General features: G+C 42.9%; 1 protein-coding gene across 3 annotated transcripts in view; it reads left to right on the top strand.

The window, feature by feature from the left end:
- The window catches only part of LOC117206163, an 83,381-nt gene that overhangs the window by 55,805 nt on the left and 9,319 nt on the right, over positions 1 to 18,257 (top strand). For all 3 annotated transcript variants that reach the window (XM_033445265.1, XM_033445266.1, XM_033445267.1), the window contains one exon: positions 12,547 to 12,677. In XM_033445265.1, coding sequence (XP_033301156.1) covers positions 12,547 to 12,677 — 131 coding nt within the window. The remainder of the gene's footprint in view (positions 1 to 12,546; positions 12,678 to 18,257) is intronic.

The raw sequence follows: 18,257 nt of genomic DNA, 5'->3' as shown, positions 1-18,257 counted from the left end.
CTTACAAAACGATGTGGTTGACTGGTTTTTACTTCTAAGAGGCTCAAATAGTTAGTCTTACGATAGTCACAATTGTGTAATTTATAACGAACAATATAAGTTTGAATATAAGTCTCGCAGTAGAATAAATTCAGCTTTTAAACACGGTATTTCCTGTTACGATCCAAATCGCTTTTGTACGGTTCAAAAACAGCTTTTCCCCTTCGCACGGTTTTAAAAATAAATTCACGCGTGTTGGTATGAACGGAGCATTGAAGCGTTAAAGGGGATTCCTCGTCAAAGGAACTTTGAGCGGGAAATAATTATGCCGCTCGCGAATCGCATAATAATATGCAGTCGCGCGCGCGGCTCGCGTGGGTGGATTCGCTAAATTTCAATCTACCTTGGCGGGCGTAATGTACGTCAACCGAATCGTCATGCCATGACGTGCCACGTGACGTCACGACGCGTGTGGTCCCTCTTTCGGTTTATTAAGTCCACCCTCGGCGAAGAGCCCGCGGGCGCCACGATCCCACCGTACAAAGAACTCAAGGAACGCCGGTGAAACGGGATTAATGCATTAATAAAATTACCGTACCACATTTCCTACCTATTCAATGCTGGATAAATCACCTCACGTAATGTTACCGCATTTAAATCGAATTCCTGGAAAAGAAGCCCGTAAGTCAGAACGGAGATGATGATTCTGTTTTAGTTTCCTAATATCAGCTACGTTTGAATTAATAATTAGCCCTCGCAAGCCAAACCGATCAACTCTTTCTTAATTTCTACGTTTCATCGGACGAGCATACGATTAATGTTCGATTCTCCGAAAACAAACAACTTACTTGACCGTAGGATCTCGATAATTTTCAAAGAATTCGATATAGCTGATTGATGAACAAATGATTGAAGATTAAAAGTTCTACTGTAAATTTGAATTTGAATTTGCGATAGTTCAAAAAATTAGCTTAAACAGAAGATTAGGAGAGATTGGACGTTAATATTAAGATCTTCCGTTAACATCTTCGTATGAAGAAAAATAACAATATTAAAAGACAGGAATACACCTAGTATGTCTAACTAACTACGAGTTGTCTTGAATCTTCTCACCGTTGGCTCGCTAATTGCGTAAGAATTGCAGGGAGGAGAAAATCGTGAAGCGCGGTCGGAACAGCCTCGAAGCGGTTAATCGCCTCGTAAAACGTTATTTTTCGCGGGCGAGCCACATTCAATTACCATTTTTTCCCATTGCAATGGAATTTACAATAGCCCCCAATTAATACGATGATAATTCGTAAACTTTCACGCGGTTACGCTATTCTTTATTTAGCCGTGGCGTCAAGCAGAATTCATTCGCAAGTTTATTATCTACGCATACCGACTTACATCGTTAATTTCGAAGCCACGCCGTGTCTAATTATTATTAATGCCTGACCAGAGCTTTATCGACTACAATTTAATCGTGCTTCAACTATACTTGTACTCCACCACCGCTATCTTCCTCGTCCCTTCTTCTTTGCGCCCTTTCTGTTTTTCCTTTTCTCCCTTTCTCTCTCGTTCGTCCTCCTCGTGTCCTGATCTTTCTTCACGGGGTGGAGAACCGTTTCGAGTGGCGAGCTTTGATTTATGGCGTCACGCTGCTTAGAACGATTTGTCATGGCGGTATCGTCGAAGGAGATTGTCGCCGTGCAACGCGACAAGCTTCACAACTCGAAAGTCCGTTGTATCCTACGCTTGGTCGCGCTTACAAATCAGTTCGTGCGCGAAAACCGATGGCAAATTGCCGGGTTCTGACGTCTTCCTTGTTCCGCTCCGACCACACCAACTATTTAGAGCAGGGAAAATGATGTTCTCAAGTGTTCTTCGCTGTTCTTTTTCTGATAGAAACATGGACGATACTGCAAGGATTAATCATTTAAGCGTGTACGATTTTAATCTCTATTAGAATATAAAGCGGAGGAGATACATAATTCTCGATTGCATAATAAATTTTGATTAGAGATCTAGATCGAGATTCATACTTTGTAAGCACAGTAAGTAGCTATATAAGCTTTAAATTATTCCAACGTAATGATATTTTGAGTCGAATCTAATTGCAGTTCACTTGCAGATGTTACGGATATTTGTACTTGCATGTTTTTTCCTTAAACTGCTGATTTCTCATCGCACGATCTTCAAGCTAGCAAAAACACGTATCATCGATCGAACCAAACGTTTCAGATCCAATTATACTTTTCCAATTATACTTGTCTCGAATCACCTGCCGATTAATACTACGAGTATCGATGTTAACATCCTTTGCTCCTATAAAGCTTTTTACCAAAGATAGCGCAATATAGCGTAATACAGCACAGTAACATTTTTCTGAATTGATATAGAACACATAACAATTCCCAACTTTTGGCAAGTGGGAAATTTGTAGTTTCTCAGTTCCAAAGATATCAATAGTTAAATTCTCTCATAATTTCATCCACAATCGATAAAATCATGGCAACGGTTGAGGACAAAGCCATGCCAAAAATGCCCCTATCGAATATGGAAATTTTTATCGATACCAAAAGATGACACCGAAGTTCGATGTTCGAAAGCATCTAGATGAGAATTGGATTAACAACCATAAGGATCTTACTCGGTCTCAGCATTTTTCGCAGAAGGGCTCGTTTGTAGGGCTTTGCAGTTTATGGGCGGTTGTTTACCACCCGGTAAATGTTATGCTCGAGTCATAACGTATATCTTGGAAGGCCGTGAGTCCCGTACGGGACGACCATTAGCCGCATTCAATCACCATTACACGCTGGCGCGCTTTCTACGCCTGCTTGCCCCTTAAATCCTGGCCAACGCCGACAAAAATATCGCCGTCGACGTACCACGAAGACGACAAAGAGGATAGCAACGATGGACTAGCATCACGTGTTTACCTTCTACGCTTGAGAATCGAAAGTTCTGACTCATCCTCCGCGGTCAAACCTATTCTCTCGCTCGACTTCCACCCTTATTCGTGAAGCAGGTCAAAGTCCCTCGCCGACTTACAAACGAACAAAGTTCATTTCGCGTAAGAGGATATGACGTTGGTTCATTGAACTGATTCTGGCATTGATTCGTTACTCCGATCGCAAGGTATAAAGTTGCAAGTTGATGTCGTTGATAGCTTTTTATTGGCAGAATGACGACAGTATTCGGCTCGCTGTTAAAACGGATTCAGATCAAAGAATTAATAAATCACAGAGCTTCGAAGATTCAACGAAATACTACGCACTTGTCTCGCAGTATGGTCCTATTTAGTCGCAGTTTAATATTCCCTTTTTATCAACTTGCATGCAAGACAATTGCATTCGAGAGAAAGACCTTAGCATTCGACTACATACAGTTCCTGGTCGGTGAATTAGATGTTGTGATCGATTCCACGAATTCCACGGATCGCACGTAACAGGGACGAAATCCTAACTTCTGCGAAATTCTTCATCGCGAAGGGTGAATGTAAAGTGCTCCCCGGCGGCGGTTTCCGCCGAAAAATCTCGGCGAACAAGGCCTGCTGGCGTTCGGGGGCGGCGGGTAAGGCACGCCGGAATCCAACGGCGCATTTACACGCGCGTTTCTTCGCCGCGTACAGAAATTACGACGCGGAAGAGAGGTCCGTGTGATCCCGCCTAAATGATGGTTTGGTCGGAAGGTTTCGCGGTAAGGAGGATTTATCCTTCGGTTCGAAGGTTTACGCGTTGTCGCCGGCCCCAAGAAGCCCCGTATGTACATCGACGATGGAAAGGACGCGCGGCGTGGCGTTCGGATTCGTTCGGGTACGATACAAATTTCGGGACCAGACTCTCCAAACCTGAGTGCATCGCGTTATCGAAAAATTTTTCTTTGTAGTGCTGTGCTGGCCATTAGGGCGCCCCGTTTCTTCAGTGTTGCTCGACGACCAGCCGGTTGGCAGGCTTTCGAGGAATATCGGCCGCGAAAAAAGACGAGACACTTTAACCGCGAGACGAACAACCGTATACCGTTACTACATCAATCTTCCGTAATGATGCAAAGTAGAAAAGGACGCGAGGAACGCACCTCCAGTACCACTCGCGATCGTTAACCGACTCTGTTTCCGACCAGATGACTTCGGCTTTTCATTTTCGTCGTACTCGATTTACTTGATTAGTTATTGAAAAGAAATTTCTCGCCGAATGATTATTTGTATAGCTTGTGGCGTTATGGTATGTTTCTATGACTTGCTGGGAGGGTGAAATGGACGGGTTAAATTGAAAAATTAATTGAATTTATTTGGTATTTCAGAAAGAGAAAATAAGTGGACACGCGCGATTGTGATTTTATTACGTTGCTGGTTTGCATAAAACGTCCTTTTAAAATTATTCGTGTCCTTATGAAACATCGCATATTCCTTCGAACTTTGATCAACAAAGTCGAAACTAGAATAGCTCTAATGAGTTCGACGTCCAATTACAATTTCATCGTATCTTTGAGATTATAATAAAAAACAACTCGTACGTAAAAGAGAGCCACGTCCAACTCGTAACACCGTGAGAGTTTCAAGCATTTTATTCCACGCTCCTTCCAACTCTGATCGACAACTTCGAACGTAGAGTAACTGCAACTACAAGTTCCGCAATTTCTTCAACTACGTCGCATTCGCTCCTCGAGCTGCCCCAGTTCAAACCACGAATACCAACAATCCTGCAAATTACAGTACGTGCCAAAAAACGACTCCGAGCCAAAACAAGCTGACATTCAACACGGTGTACCATGAAAGCTTGAAGCTTTTTAATTTCCCCTACTGGCAAATGGTACTGGGCCGAAAATCTCGTTAAGGTGAAACGCGTGAACAAATAAATAACATTTCGAGCGAGAGAGAAACAGGGAGAGAGGTGAAAGAGACTCGGGCGTATTGGGCGGACGTTCATAAGCTGCGTGCTGGCGAAGGGTCGAGGGCGTTCGGTCGGGTAGGGGGCGAGAAGGAATAAGGCGGAGGAGGGCCCAACGACCTCTGACCTCCCTGGGAACCACCAAGCCCTCGAGGGACTGTTCGAGAAAGAAGCCCAGGAATCCGGCGGACCCACCCGGCCGAAATACTTGCACAAGAGCTGCCGCCGCCTCGAATCGGTAACCTCGAATCGCTTCGTATCGCCATACTCGATAAAACATCGATCGTGAATTAATTTGTCCACCAACTAACCCGACAGCCCTTCTCCATACTAATTTAACGATTTAAACGTTACGGAATTAAGCTTCGTCTTCGTTCGTATATTATTTAATCACAGTAGGGTGAAATATTTAGGTAAAGCAGAAAGAATAATTGTTAATTTAAAAATTCTTTGTAAACGAATGAATTGTCAATGACCGAAAAGAAATTTCACCTTCGATTGCTCCTGTTTTTCGAATTTTTATTTTCTTAAGGTAGCGGCAAATATTCAACTCGATAAAGGGTGGCACGATATAGTACAACACATCGATAAGTACCTGGGAATATTTTCACATTTTATTCAATAGAGAATTGTGAAAACGACCGTGACTGTTCTTTCTATTTGATGAATATTATCTGGATATGGATAAGAATCGACCATCCTCTTAACTTTCTATCGCGATACACGCTGACTTTGACATTGCACATTGTAACCGTCAAATACTCGCAACAATACGAATTAATCGATATTCGATCTGCTTCGTTAAACGTTTCGTGACTGGTCGAGATAACTTTACCCCTTCCTCGGCTGTATTTCGTTTCGTTTTCGTTATCTTCCCTTCGTCGAACGAACGATCACGTAGCGTACAGCGATTTTATTGAGCCGGGATCGCGAAATAATCGGCCTGACTGAGAAATCCTACCGAGTGTTAATGATTTCCTGAAGATTGAATCTGTTCCCCGCGGGCATTGATTTCTCAGTGGTCGAAGGAGTTCTTATTAGTTAGAATTAAATTGCAAAGGATGGTGGAGATTGGTTCTTTGGAAAATAGGAGATCCGTTCAATTTCTCAAAGTCGAGCTTCAGCCCAGTGTTTGTACAGTACGAAAAAGAGGTTAATACCGTGTGATTATAATTCCCAGCGTGTAAAGGATAAAAAATTATTTGACTCGAAGGGAAGAAAGGTAGAAAAGAATGTTTCAAAGAGGGTCCGGGCGTACGGTATCGAAATCTCCCTAGGACAACAGGATGATCGATATAGACTTCAAAAATCGGCCGTGGGACAAAGTAAGCCGGCCGATGCGCGTAATAAAAAAGAAACTGAGGGGAACGTTACCTCGAGGGAATTTCGAAAGGGTATCCCTCCCCCGTTTTTGTGAATCGTGATACCCGGCAATTACGTGGCACAGTCACGGTGATTGGCTGGGTCGTTTTCGCGGGAAGCATGGACCAATCGAAGCACCGGTATGCCTCCTCTTTCTCTCTCTTTCTCTGTTCTCCTAGAGTACTTGCTGGCAACGAGCACGCTCCCGCCTTTAGTCTAGTCAGAGAGCTGCACCTGTGAGTGAACCTGTAGCGTGCACCTGCAACCCGAAATCTAGCCGTGTGTCTCGCCGACTCGCCGCTCTTCGTGGATCCAACGATCGTGATCCCTCGAATCGGCCCGGAGATCTCCGGTAAATTACATTTCCAACCCACCCCCCTCTGATCGCTAGTAATACACGTGTATATAATAGAATAGGAGGGAAAGTTCTTCGACAGTGTATGTTGCCTCTCGAACGAGAACAACGGAGAAAATATCCGTACCACGTCTGATAATGACTCGGTGGACGTACGTTGCTCGGTGATCTCGCACGTGTCAGTGAACATGAAGAGTATTGTGTCGGAGGATGTTTTGTCGGGCCACGAGGATGATCGAGTGCGCGATACGATGAACGTTCGATGAACAATAACACGGTCTCTTTGGTGGTCTTACAGCGTGGAGGAAGAACCGAAACGGTCCTTCGCTCTTGAATGTCCAAGCTTTTAATAACTTTGATCGGGAGGGAAACCGTGACATTGACTGTCACACGGTGACGCGCACACAGTCACCTCGTTCGATGAGCGAAGAAACGTGGTCGCCGTTGGCTACACCGACTGAACGTGTCCTAGGGAATGCAGCGAGGGGACGCGAAGGAAGAACAAGGGGATACCGTACACTGGACTAACGAGTTTAATAGAGAAAATCATCGATGAACGCTGGTACCGCCACGCTAGTTACGCTCGATAACCATATAAATAAAATGGAAATGTAAAGGAGCCGGATGCTTAGCTAGACGTAGCCTGGGCAAGAAACGATGACACGAACAGAACGGCATGGATCACCGTCAGTGGATCGTGACGATCCGCATTCATGGATCCCCGGCGACTGTTAACGACGTTAGACCGTGAGATCGCCAATGATAAGATCGTACGATTCCGTGTGCTGTTATCGAGCCGCCTTGCCCATCGGCCTCGTTAATCAACCGCTCTGATTACCGGTTAAATGTTAATGAGTTTCCGCGAGATCGTCGTGGACGGATCGCCGTCGATCATCCACCGAAAGAACTAGAAACAGGTAACGTTCTTTTCGTGTGACATGTCGATTGAGACATCGTCCATCAGCTACGGTGTAAGAAATCGTAGCAGACGATATGTGACAGTCGCGTTTAGCTGATTTCGCTTTGCCGAGTTAATCCGATCGGATTCCTCGCAGTGAGATCATCGACAAGAAGCGATTTTCCATCTTCTGTGCCTACGCAGGCTCTGTCCATCGTCCCCGGAGGCATCGAACCGTTTCTTTTCCATTAGGATTCCTCGTAGGCGCATGCAAATTCCGGAAATACCGACCATCATCCTCCCTTCCAAATCATCAATATAAGTTGGAATAGAAGTTTATTCATGCAGATTTTAAAATTCATTTATATGGAAATAGGAATAGAAAGTTTCTATTTTTACGATTCCGTGTTTTGATACAAATGAACATTTAAATTGAATCATTGGTTTTTATATAGTAGAATACATCTTAAGACTTCGACTTACAACATCGAATTGCACTCGCGATACAGAAATTGTATTTACGAAAAAGATTACCTTCGTCTTTAATTCAATTTCGATCTTAACTGCTCCTTTACAATGACAAAAATATTCTTCACTTTACGTGCTGTTACACCAGTCCATGGCCAAAGTTCGTTTTAATATTTGCTACAGGAATTATTGAACAAAAGATAAAAGAAAAAAATTTTGTTCAAATAATACCAAAACTGAGCCGAATGGAAATAACGTAGATAGTTACATTCATAGCCAGATTCGTTCGAACGTTCGTCGGATCGGAATGCAACGTAACTGTCCGCTAACAGAATCTAAGCTCACTAACTCGGTATCCAACGATTAGCCTGATGTATCTAAATTTCTTCCCGTCCTCGAGAGTCGTAGCTTGAATTTCTTCGAGCCGTTCACCGCTGGAGCTAATTGCATCGCATGTTGCTTTACTTTTCCGGTTTCTGCGGCTTCGCGCTGCTTCTTCGTGGAATGCGAGCGAAGTGTACAAAGCGCAATGATCATAGATCGTGGCGGAGCGCGGACGCGACGAGGTGAAGAAGGAGAAATTACGCGCGTCCGTGGGCCCGGAAGCCACGTGCACGCGCGCCAGTCTACACGTGCTTGTAAATTCGCGGCCACGATCACCGTTGAGCGTGTGCGTGCTCGTGTTCCGCCACCCCGCGAAACGACAGGAAGTTTGCGCAGTTCGCGCTCGTAACGTCCTTTCTCTCTCTTTTTCTCTCGCAGCCCCTGTCAAATTGACGTCCATTATGTTTTATAGCAGCGCGAAACGCGGAGGCGTTCCTCACTGTTTCGTGGTTATATTATGCGCGTTGAGAAAATTCTGCCTCGTTTCGAGGAAATAAAGAATAGAGATAGAAAATCTGAGCTTTCTCGTACGGTAATTTATTAACTACTAATATTGGTGCCGCAACAAGTGACAAGTTGTGGGTTATAGGCTTCTATTTTATAATTTTTCAATTTTTACCTTGAATCGTAAATTTCATTGACGTTGATAATTTGTCATTTATCATCTATAAGTTAGGATTGCGTTTCTTTGTATACACATTCCTCTTCTCTTTTTTCATTTCCTTATATTTGTTCGTTTCTATCTTACTTCATTTTCCTTTTTTAGGGAATGGAAGCTTGAAGTTAGAATAATATTTCTAATCTTCTTTTCTCGTGAGTGCTATGTCAGGAGATTAGTTTATTCATTTTAATCTACAACCATTCCATGCGCTCGTCGAATTACGATTATTCGCCAGAGGAAAGTTGTTTTTGTCCACTTGAAAAAACTGCGAATGCTGTTACTTCTACCTGGTTACATACTGCGTAATATGTATGAATAATAATACACGTGGTCGTAAATTACAGAGGACGTGTGTGCATGTTTTTTGCGGCCCGATCATACGCTTCCTGAGATCGCCCTATGTTCACCTATCGTCACGAAAGTGTTAATTGTTACGTATCGACGAACAGCTGTTTTTTTCTTCTTACTGTTAAATATTAATATAATCTTCAAGCTTATGCGCCAACGTAACCGTTACAAACAAACATTTCATATTTCTAACTACGTAACGAGATACCAAACGGGATATCGTTGGTTTGCTGGAGGAGCGATACGTCTGAAAAATCGTAATTTCCTAGATATCTGGAAAAATGAATTCCAAAATTGTGGTACTTCGAGTAGGATAATAATTCTTAAGTCAGTTAATTTTAGTTCGTCAGGTTCTCCCATTTTTTTTTTTTTTTCGCAAATATTTAAATACTTAGGAACTTTCCTCAATCTCGCGTCACTCTTCTACCAAACGCTTCACCCTTCTCAGGCAAACCGATTTCTCACGAAGTAATCTTTCCATACGTCACGAAAACGGGATACAGCGATTTGTAAAAGTGGTCGGTCGGCGGACGATCATTAATAAATGGCGATGCGCCTGCGCGGGTTCAAAATGCGCGCGAAACGCGTGAGATATACGGCCGATGCAAATAACCGGGTACGAAGCGGCGGCACAATGCGATGAAGCTTTGGGAAATATTTTATTGCGGCTCACGCTGGAATCGACGTAATTCACACTTTGACCGTCGAACCGATAAATTTCCTGTGCTCGTGATCGCGCGAGCCCCGCCGCGTGCAGCGCATCTCCTCTTTCCGATGCGTTCACCGGCCCGGTCCCGTGGGAGCCCGTGGCATTCCACGAAGCGAGTAAACGAGTAAATTTGTAGGTAGAATACGCGCCTCCTCGGCCCGATCGAATCCCATAAGTCACGTCTCGAATACAGTGTTTAACCTGCGAGCTTATCGTCGATCGTTATCCCCGGTTCCACCTTTGTAAAAGTGTACGCGCGTGCGTGAGTACGTACGCTTGCCGGCCTTAAATGTTCCGCGAGCATCGATGAAAATCCGCGAAAGCGACTCGATGATTTCATAGAACCGATTTAGGATTCCTCTAATCGGGACAGTCGTTGATTTAGGCTGATTTATCGTCAGGCGAATTCGAGGCGATCTTTATTTTTCACGTTTGTTTGCGCCGACATATTTTCGTTCCTTCGGGATCGAGTACCTTTGAGAGTAAATCGGAAGAAAATTGTTTGATATGGTAAAAGAGTTACCGATGCATTCGAGACAACTTGAAATTTATGCGATGTGAAATATTTCACGTGATAGGATCGATCGTGTTTCTTGAACTTGAAATGGAAGTTTGTCGATCGATAGATTGAAACTAGAACCAATCTTAAATTAAAAACTTTAGAATTCGATTAATTAATATTTTGTTAAAATATAGTGCTGTATATACGTAAAATGGAACACGGTAATAAACAAATTTTAGAAATTCTATGTACATCGAAAGTTTCGCGAAGTCCTCGGGTTTAGATAATAACGTAATATTCGATTATCTTATGGAATTCCTTTGAAATATAGTGCTTTCATTATTATAAGGTCTAGAAAATAGCTAACACTAAGTATAAAGATTATAGTTTAAAAGGAGAAAAAGTGATGGCACATATTTAATGAGACGTATTCAATTACACCGTACGCTACATCAGCTTTTTTATGGCCATGGTCCAAGCAACGTCTTAAAATCCATTTACAGGCTAAATCGAATAACCTATACTTTGGCTCTAACAAATTGTTTCAATTACGAGAAATAACAAAACGTACGGATAACATCCAGCAACGTCAGTACATCTTATACCTCCGGCAATTACGAGATATGCTCGGACGTCGCACAGCGATTTCACTCTTTCTAATCATATCCTTTTTTTCTCTTCGAATATTTTCATTTCGAAGCTTTAAAACTCCAATGCTTTGTGTTTCGACATTTTTAGATAATTTGTCCATTCCATCTGACAAGTAAACGGAATTCCAATTACGAAGAATCGAGCGTAGTTCCCATCGAATCGTCCATTCTAACGAAAAAGAAATTCCTATGTTCGATATCGGATTCGTCGAACTTTGCTCAAAGTTAAAGGAAGTAAACGACGAAAAACTGCTGAAACAGATATGGAAATAACAGTTTAAATAGAAATCGTTCTACATATCCGTGGTATGGAAGAAACGGTGCCGGTTAGCGGAGCCACGACACGCTGAGCGATTTTCTAGCTGGTCAGGTCCAGTCGTTTGCGACCGTCTCGTGGATCGATGGCTTCGTTAAAACTGTTTCAAGATCGTCGTCGTAACTGGTCGTGACCGCGTAATGCGATTTCTGTACTGTATGTATGTCGTTAATTTCAGGAGACGATCTAGGAAATTAATAACTGCCGGCTCGAGCAAGATTCCAGAGATGATACTCGCCGCTATTAAATGGTAAATCCAAAGCCCGTAAGAGGAGAGGAGTATCGATCGGGAATACGGTTGTTGGATTATACGGCACGTCGAACAGCCGTGGGCAAAAAGTGGTAGCGGCCAGTTTTGTCAGCTACGCTTCGATTGGCAAGTTGACGTTAAACAGCCGCCGTCGAGATGAATGATAGTGACAATTCTAATTAAGCGGCTACCCGATTGAGTCGGACCGTATTAATTACCGGCGGACCTCGAGGCACGTGCCGACTATCCGTGTTACCCCCTTTGATTTCTCTCTGCTCAACATTTTCACCATCTCGCGTTTCAACGTTTCAATTCATTACCATCGACGCTACCGAAGATCTTACAGCGGCGCTATATGGTTTTAAATGCTGCTACGTGGCTTTGTCCGAAGGTTTAGGAATCCTGAGATTCGGATTTTCGAAGCTCGTGAAGATTCAGAGCGTTGAAGCCGTGAAATTTAGGGATTCGCAACTCTCCAATTCGAAGATCTAGAATTTCAAAGCTGTTGCTCTCTATAGAGCGATGTAGCAGATTTGTAAATATATCTGAAAATTCTAGAATCGAGAGAGTTGCTGCAACGAGGAGGCAGTTAGACTTTCCAATAATTTGAGACCAATTACGTCTCTTAATATCTTTTCTACGAAAGCAAAAAAATTCCAAGCTGAAATTAAGATACTGCGCGTCTGATTATAGTACAGGAATGGTCTTACGTATAAATAGACAATAGTCTTACGATTGAAGATGAGAAGATTCACAAGCTAAAATTAACACAGTCTCGGCGCTATGATTACAGGGGACCTGAAGAGGCGACACTCTTGGAGCAGTGAGGTCGACTACCAGCCGGCGGAAACGGAAGCCGTAGCGACACCGGGAGGAGATCCCGCTGCCCCATCCTCGGACGAGGAGGACAGAAGCTCGTACAAGGTAAACCGCACGATCTCTAATCGCAATGCTAAAGATCTATTCGTGGAACACGTGCATCTTAGACGCCTTAATTCCGTGCACGGCTGGTAAAGACAATGTACCCTTTGTTCCATGAAATCACGACTCTCTGATCCCGTTTTGCCAAGTAATTAAGTAGCTGCGGGGCGTGTACTCGCTTCAAATGGTATTACCCTTCCTATGTGGCTTTTTTTCGTGCCATTTTTGCAACGATGCACGGGAATCAGTCGAATGAAACGAGAACGCCGATAATTGGCTTTTATATGGCTCGAAACGTGGATCGAATTCAATCTTTTAACGAGAGCCAGATTTTAATTATTTTACACACGATTGGTCATCTTGCGTAATTGATACGCGTACGTGTGGAATAGTAATTCGATTCGGCAACCTTCCTTTTTACAGTCGTAAGTTTCAGTCTTTTGCTTCGGCACGCTTTTGAATCCGTAAAATCAAGTATTTGTTTTATTTGGTAGCGGAAATCTGAAATTATAAGTCGCAAGATATCGAACTTACAGTTTGCTATTTCGATCTTCCAATTTTCAATTTTATTGCAACTTCTTCACTACCGCTTTTGTTGTAATAGTACTTATAAACGCAGCACAACAGAAATAAATGGTAAACCGGTCTTTCTTAATTATTAAAACTTCAAATTACAAGGAAGGACGAAGAATCCTCGCGTTCGTTCCCACAATCAGTTCTGCTCTTGCAAGTCGAACGATGCATCCAGGGATGTATTGTCCCTGGAAGTTCACCACGCAACGCCAGGATTTCTGCAGTTGCAGTTGTTAAAGCCTCTCTGGTTTTACGGTGCTCGCTGTCTGGCCGCAGTAGTAAAAGGAAATGCACCGTTGCGTTGCGGCCGTTACGCATGGACCGTCTCGCGAGCAATGATCCGCTTGTGCATATAAAACGTAATTTTGGTTAAACGCTCTGCGCTCGTTCCGTGGTCCCTTCGTATTCCCATCATTTTCATGGGAAAAGTGCTTCACCCTGCCTTCTCCGACTCGTTTTTTGCCTAAGTAACCCTGGTGGTTTCGGTTTTGCGATCTGGCCCTCGTAAAAAGTCCATCCTCCGATCTCTTTTTATGCTCGTAGGTAAAATATTACGTGGTCTCTTTCGCGGTTTGTTCTTTCATGCGGCATATTGATCGATCTATAACGTACTTTCCATCCTTAACTTCTCTATGGTGAAATAAACATATATTAAATCGTTTGTTAGAATTCCGAATTTGATAGTTGAAACTTATAGCTTCTGATTGCAAGATCGAAGATTAACCCTTCGTAACGTCGGTTGTTTTAACGCGAGATCATGAGAGTTAGAAAATTTAAACTTTAAGAACACGATCCAAAACATAAATTAAGATGCACGACGAGCGCTCTAAGAAAAAGTCACTTTTTCTGGCCACAAAAGTCTCGCTACCACCATAACCATATCTTAGCCACGGTTCTCGCCTCAAGAAACTCGTACGACTTAAACCTTACAATTACCCTTCGTTCCCTAAAAACTTCACTCTTGAAGCAGACTCTACTCCGCGCTACAATCAACGCACCCCTAAAACCAGCCTTCACGAAACAATCAGTCGATCGCCGATCAATTCTGCCGCCGTAACAGTTTGCGTAGTTCCAAGAAGCTGAATCGTACCGACAAAGCATCTACATAAACCTCCGTGCATCTAGTCGTATTTCGTGCGCGAGAAATCCGCCGGTTTTCTCGGAAGCGATCGCGCCTCCGCGAAGCAAACAGCCCCCGCTTGAAGAACGCGAACGGTAAAAGAAGGCTATGAAAAGGAAGAAGATCAGTTCGTAAAGAAAATCGCGGCCGGCTAGAAACTCGCAGGCTGTTTCGCGACGCTATTTTTAGAAGAACGCGTAATTTTAAGATTCTCAAGTTCCGAAACAATGGACTTTCAAAATTCGAGAACTTCGAGCTTTCACTCTTTGAACTCGGAGGCTGCGAATTCTACGACTATAATATTAGAATCCTAGAATTTCGAGATACTGAGCTGTAGACGACAGTTTCGAAGCTCCAGATTTTGGAATTCGGCAGCTTCAAGTGTTCGATTTTTTAGAAGTTTAACATTTCGAGATGTTGGAGTTTACCAGTCGAGAACTCCGACTCTCCGACTTTGGAGTTTTAAAATTTTGAGATACGATGCCTTGAAACTCGTCGGCGTCGAGACTCTATTTTCTTGGAATTCGGAAGCTTTGAATCCGTAATTTTAGAATTCTAAAATTTCGTAATAGAGAGCTTCGCAATTCGACGGTTTTGAAACAAAATTTTAGCACGTTCGAGAATTAAAAATCCATGACTTCGGAATCCTAAGATTTCAAAATGTAGAGTGATGCAATTCACCAGCTTTGACACAGTTTTCTTTGAAAAAAATCGCGTCTCTGCTAAGCGAACGACGCTTAAAGGAAGATGAAGAGGAAGGAGATCGGCTGATGAAGAAAATCAGACGCGGTCAGAAACTGGAAGGCTGTTTCGCGGAGATATTTTTAGAGGAGCCGCGTGTAACGAGCGCGAGGCATTCGCCGTTTATGTCGAACGTTCCTCTTCTTCCACGTTTTCTTGATCGCAAAACGCCCTGTCTTCCAGAAGCCCTGAAGTGAAGGACGACGTCGAAAAACTATGCTACTCTATGCACGTAATGGCGAGCGACTCTTTATTTGGAAGGGAATTTTTCGGCGCGCCGGGGTGGCTTCTTTGTAGCGCTGCGAGGATTCCAACACGATTTCCGCTTCTTCATTTGTGTAGACTCGTTTCTGTTTGAGTCTATAAACATGAACACATATACAGTAGATGGAATACTAACGATTCGAAGCATAGTCGAAGCATATTTTTTCCAAAAGTTAATAAGCAACTTGTTACAAGTGTTACGCGTAACATATTACAAGCAGAAGTTAAATTTTGTAATTTTGTTAGTATCGAAATTAATATAATAGGCGAGAGAAAGTTAATTATCATGTTCGAGGATAGTCTGTGACGATGAAAGAATCGTCCAACGCTTCGACAGTGAACAAAATATTTCTTCATTTGCAAACGGTGTATTACAATTAGAATTGTTAATTATCAGAATCGGTGGAACGATAACAGAGATAACAATAACGAGAGATCCTCCACACGGTACGCACTGACGCCGCTTCCCAGTGGATTAACAAAAACCTCGAATGCTCGTACATCAACGAGCAACGTACCATCGATTTATTACGCCATGAAACTATTCAAAATAAAAGAAGCCATATACGATCTATCCTCGAGTCCAAACAGAAACCACCTTTATTGATAGCACATCAGAGCGAACACGCGCAACACCCAACAGCGACGTGTCTTTCATTATACCAGCCGTCCTTTGAAAAGCAGAACTCGCATAGAGATGAGGACGACGACACGGTCGGCCATTGAATATGACGTAATAAATGCTCGGTGGTAGAGTTGGACTTGGTTTTTCAGTTAGCCCTGGAATTACACGCAGGATCGCATGGCAGGCGTTTAAATCAAACAGATCGCGCGGCTCGACTTACGAGCGTTAATTGCTAGACTATGCGCCTCGTCTACCAAAGGGACTTTATTGCACCGGAAAATCAGGCACGTTACCGTTAGCGCGTATACGCGTCGCGGCCATCTGCGTGGCACGGCAAAGAGCATAAACGTGTAAATGCCTGATAATAATCCGGTCGAAGGGGCGGACAGGGGGATAACTTGCGCGTTTCTCGGCGAATAGTCGCGCGAATCGCAGTTTTACGAGCCTCTGGACCACCTTCCTTCTGAACACCTACACTGTCTGTCGTGCGAACACAAACGAATTGGCGATTCGGTGATCGTGACACTCCAGCAGTTTGTATAGAAGCGGGTGGGGGTTGATCTTGGACTTTTAATATCTTCGTGATCGCTGTACGAAGTATTGTACTTTGGTTAGATCGATCAACTCTCTGGAAACTTCTTCGTCGTATACTTTGATTTCTCAATTAGTTTAACTTGCTTAATCCCTTCTGAATGAATCTTTTAAATCTCTGTACGATCAGTTCCTTTTAAGCCTCTCGCTGTCCTTCGCCTCTGCCTCCTCCTCCTCTTCCTGCTGTCTATGCGATCCGAAATGAATGTTACATTTTAATGGGTATTACCAAAACGTAAATAATCTTTCAATATCCGGTTTTGTGTGTCTCACGTTTCTTACGAATGAAACATTTCAGCGAAGAGATATCTGAAGAGATGCGAACGCGAATGGAAAACGAGGAAAACAGCAGGGTCGTGCAATTTTGGGGGAATTTTAATATGTTTAGTTTCTTGTAAATTTATCTGCTAGAAATTTGGCAAATGGAAAAATACTTTATCGAAGCATAAAACTTTCCATTCGTTGTTTCACCGTCTTACAATAAAATCAGCTGAAAATCTGTCAGCGACTCGATACAAAAATCCCGGAAATATCGTCTAATTTCTCTGAACCTTCCAGATTCGCAGTCAGTCTGATTGAATTGTGATATAGGGATGACGTATTTGAAAGGCTCGGCGTTTTGTAGACAAAGAAATCGCACGGTTAACGTAACACGTAAGAAAAAAGAGAGACCTCGTCGTAATATCCTAGATTGTTGCGTTCCGCGAGTAAACGAAGGTATAAACGGTTTAACAACCGTTCATTCGAGCACCGTTTGGAGATCAAACTAGACGTCGTAATTACTTTTTACGAGGGCACGAAACGAGAATGGGGTTGGGTGTCGTGGCAGTTTAAGCAAACAATATTGAAACGTCGAGGATGTGGTGTAAAGGCGGTGATATATAAATAAATATACATAGTATCTTACTACTACAATTAGTTTATTTGCAATAAATAGATTAAACGGATATTGATTAAACAGGAAACGATGGTTGTTTAACGTGAACTAATCACAATAACGTATTACAATTAAGACAACTATGTAACTAATTTGCAACTCTCGTCACCACGGATTCAACCCTCTCTCGACAACACTGGCAACACTATCTCGACAACGCAATTCGCTCCCTCTGACTTCTCAACTCATACTGCTGTTAATTCGTTTATGTCCCTCAGCAACCCCTTCACTTTTGTCTTAGTCTCGCGTCTTTTGTCTTAGCCCCCCCCCCCCACAAGCAACCGCTTGTTTATAATTCGCACGACACCCCGCAGGCCCCTCGTCCACGATACTACATACATTTTATTATGTAACACATACAACAACATAATTGAAGATAATAACCAAAAGTAGCGGATATTTGAAGGAAGTGTAATTCACGGAGTGATAAACCACTGAAAATTGTTCACGAAAGCTGTTTACAAAAGTATTTGGCACGTGACAGAGACATGTAATTATCGAGATCGTTCGAATGAAAGATCGTTCAAAGTCACGAGATCGCTTGAACATAGGAGAAGGTCATGCTAAGGTTATTTAAAGATCATTCGAGTAAATCGTTTAAGATTCTAGTGGTTTAAGAACAGACTAATGACATTGGAAGAACAATCAAGACCATTTAAGTGGAATAGTAAATTCTCTAAACTGGTTTTCTTAAGTAGTCCTGTTGCAAGCTCGTTAATTCCAACTTTGTTG

The sequence above is a fragment of the Bombus bifarius genome, unplaced genomic scaffold (assembly GCF_011952205.1).
Source record: "Bombus bifarius isolate JDL3187 unplaced genomic scaffold, Bbif_JDL3187 scf7180000007996, whole genome shotgun sequence".
Classification (NCBI taxonomy): domain Eukaryota; kingdom Metazoa; phylum Arthropoda; class Insecta; order Hymenoptera; family Apidae; genus Bombus; species Bombus bifarius.
The sequence above is the reverse complement of the archived record's forward strand: the minus strand, read 5'-3'. Positions and strand labels throughout refer to the sequence as shown.